This window comes from Mesitornis unicolor, unplaced genomic scaffold (genome assembly GCF_000695765.1).
Source record: "Mesitornis unicolor isolate BGI_N332 unplaced genomic scaffold, ASM69576v1 scaffold50545, whole genome shotgun sequence".
In the NCBI taxonomy this organism is placed as follows: domain Eukaryota; kingdom Metazoa; phylum Chordata; class Aves; order Mesitornithiformes; family Mesitornithidae; genus Mesitornis; species Mesitornis unicolor.
This window is the reverse complement of record NW_010188733.1, coordinates 5,206-8,819: the sequence shown is the minus strand read 5'-3', so window position 1 is coordinate 8,819 and position 3,614 is coordinate 5,206. Positions and strand designations below refer to the sequence as shown.

General features: G+C 41.6%; 1 protein-coding gene across 1 annotated transcript in view; it reads right to left on the bottom strand.

The window, feature by feature from the left end:
* Positions 1 to 798: 798 nt before the first annotated feature.
* NUDT14 (nudix (nucleoside diphosphate linked moiety X)-type motif 14) overlaps positions 799 to 3,614 on the bottom strand; it is a gene marked incomplete at its 5' end in the record, with an annotated part of 4,512 nt that continues 1,696 nt past the window's right edge. The window contains one exon of the mRNA XM_010185813.1: positions 799 to 1,040. Coding sequence (XP_010184115.1) covers positions 799 to 1,040 — 242 coding nt within the window. The remainder of the gene's footprint in view (positions 1,041 to 3,614) is intronic.

The window sequence follows — 3,614 nt, the reverse complement described above, 5'->3', positions numbered from 1 at the left end:
TCTTGTAAAATACAAACATACGTACATATTGGATAACAATGCTAAAAGCTGGGAAGGAGATATAATGGGATTAAAGCTGTGTGCAAAGTTTCTCCTGAGGGTTTTTTGTGGTTTGTCTTTTTTTTTCCCGTAACAACTCACATTTTGTATTTTTCCTCTTAAATACTCAGTTTTCCTCTTACTCCTAGTGTTTTAAAACATGTCAAAATCTGTTTCAACGACTACTCAAAACCCTACAAAAAATGTAATGTAAAAATGTTCACAGTCAAATCAGCAACATCTTCATAGATAACATTAATTATCGTCCAGTTCAAAGGAGGCTTCATTATAGCACAAGCACTATGAAGAGATCTAATGGCAGAGGTTCTCATGCTTCTGCAAAATTATGTTAATGGTAAATCAAAGTCCATCTTGGGCAGCTTCTATTGTTAAAGAGAATAATAAGAATCAGAGATGGAAAACGCCTGACGCAGCGAAGGCTGGCTGTTTTCTGGTGCTGTAACAAACTGCTCTGAAGAGCCCAATGCAATCTTCCCCAGCTCTAATAGTCCTTGGAATAAACCACAATAGTCTCATTCTTACCGGGAATTCAATCCCATAATTATGAGTTTATAATTCCTTAAGACTCTGTAAATACTCCTCTCACTTGCTGAAAATTGCACCTTTCATACACTTTGAGACGTCCACGTTCCTCCAACGCACCACTTAAAGAAGGGAACAGGGAACATTAATTTACATTCGAGACACTTCAGCAACCTGTGAAACAACAAAAAGCAAAGTGGTTTAACTTACTGCTACTTACCTGTAGGAAGTGATCCTTCTTAGGTCAGTAACGGCAACACGATAGCCGCACTCTTCTAAGACTTCCCCACATGCAATTTCTTCTAAAGAAAGGTCTGGTTTATCTACAATGCCAGCACAGAGTTCATAGGTCACTCCTACCACCGCGGGTAAGGGATCCTCCAGATGAGAAAAGCTCTCCTTGTCCTGATTCTTAAAGACTTGAGGGTGACGCTTTTCTACTTCACACATGTAAACGGCTTAAAAAACACACACAAAAGAGAAAGAAAGAAGTGGAGGGGATGTTAGCTTATTCATGTTAAATAGAAAAAAAAAGATGGTACACAGATTTTGCCTGGAAATTTATAACCACCAGAGTACTTGAGAGTCACAAGGAACTCAGCTGCGTTACCTGTTAAAATTACGACACAGGGAAATTTTAGAGAACAAACGTTCTCTTGCCATTTCTGTCAAATTATTCTTTAAGCTCTAACTGCGTTTACATAATTTGGAATGAATTCATGCACACCTTAAAACAAATAAAAATTAAAAGAGGAAGCCAGTTCATCCAAGAGGCCTCAGTCCCTGAAATGCCATAAAGCTTCCATTTGTTGGGCAACGCAGATACCGGGATTGCATTTAAACCGTGCAGTTATCTTGCAGGAAAGTTGGGCCGCACGCTATGTACCATGTGCACAATGATGAGTCTTTCAGCCTGTCAACTCAGCTGTTATTTAGAAAGGGTATAAAAAGCGTGTATGTTTGTTTGAAAAAAAAAAATCCTCTTTTGAACATATAGTTCCTGCGCAGATTCCTGTGTGGAGTCTGAACAAGATTCCTTGAATTAATCTACAGACAGCTGCCACTGTAACGCACTCCCAAAGAAAGTGCAAATGCCAGGTTTTAGTCCTTACTTAAGCAAAACCTTGCACTGATGTCAACAGAAATTTCACCTGAGTGAGAGCGGCAGGACTGGATGTTAGCGCACACAGAATCACTCCTGACAGCTCCAGTCGTCCTACCTCTGTTTTACAGGTATAACCCCACCTGCTGCTTCTGTGAAACTTCCTCATGCCTTTCACTCTGCTTTTCATGAAAAGTCACCATGAGGGCATTATAAAACACCCTGAATAAAACGATTTCAAAAATTGAAATGATTTTTATTGCATTAAGTATTTTACACGTGTATTCACATACACGCAACGTGGTTTTCAAATGAGCTTATCTTTTATTTCCTATTCTAAATCTTACAGAACCAGTGTCTAAAAGAGTTTCATAGACAACTTTTTGTTCTTCCAGTTACTGGACTTTGCTTATTATTTTTTAAAACCGTGATATGCAAGGTCCCTACAGAAATGTTGGCACACAGAAGTCACACAGGGACTTCTCAAGAACTGAGTCTCAGGTCTCTAGTCCAGACTTTCGTGCCTAGGCTCCTTCTGTAATGCTTCCTATAATGCCTCAGAAGTGCAGGACAGCAAGATCAGCACCTGAACGGGAGGTGGCTGTGTCGGTCTGAAAAGAAAGACAAAGTGCAGAAGTCTGCCCCAAAATTCGTCTTCTCCAGAATGTAAAACTATCAAAGCTGTTTGCAGTAGGTACACCTAGGCCTTTGAGAGTCAAACATTAAGGAAAAGGAGCTTCCATTTTTTGAGTTGAAAAACCATGACTAGAGCTCAGTTTTCTCTTCAAAATGCAGCAAGGTGGCAAGAAGATATTCCATGCAGTCTGAAGGACAGATCCTTGAAGGGTGGCTATTCTCATTACTCCAAAAAACTTCTAAAAGCTATGACAATTATTATAAATGGCAACTACGTCCAGAATCTCTCTGTGATAAACCAAATTCTCTTAAGATAAAAAAGGAATAACGCACTCATCCCAGTAAAGGACTTGTGCACCAGAACAGGACGCAGGTAAAAGCGTGGGTGCAGAAATAAGAAGCTGTGATTAAAGTAACTCTGTTTCAAGTCTCTTGAATCCCTGACACCCATCGTGTCATTCCGGCAGGCACCTGCCATCCTCCTTCTCCCTCAGCACAACTGGGCTCCGCGTAGATCAAAACCCACATTCCCCAAAGGCCCCAATCCCGCAGTTCTCTCCAGAGCAAAGCCAACGCTGAAAGCACACTGACAGCTTTTCTCTGCAGATAAGGAAACAAAGAAGCAGTACCAGCCACTTCTGTAAGAGTCCAAAAATCAGAGCATTCACCAAGGAATCACAGTGTGAATTCATTATCAGCAGGCTCAGAAAGGTTCAGACTCAATTTATCTCTCGTAGATAAGCAGAGCCTAGAAAACCGAGCTGCCTGCTCGTATCAGGGAACAGAGGAGTCCTCCATACATCTCCTGAAGGTGCAAAATTGACTGCACAAGGGATGTACCACGGGAAATAAAGTACAGTATGGAAAAGCAGCCTGTGGCCTCTTGGCTAGGGTGTGCTCTTGGGAGGGAAACCTGTGACTCTTCTCTTCCTAATCACAGGTTGTCAGCTTATTGCAAATGCACAAGGAGTTTGGAGAGCAGAAACCAGAAGGGAGAACTCAGCTCCCAGCAAAGTCACTCACCCCCTAGTCCCATGTCTGATTGCTTTCTTGTCCTCTGATGGCTTATGCTACTTTGGTCAGAAACTGCCACTTCATCACCACTGGGCAGTCATTGCAATGAGCAGCAGAAGAGTGAGGACTAAAACAACCACCTACTGCTCATGAAATATCTTGACTAATCCTCAACATTTTCTGTTTACAGCCATTTAAGATCTCTGCTGTGGCTGCATAAATTGAATGGGATGTGAATGCATGTCCAGGGAGGGATGACTGCCATAAAGGCAGGGCTGAC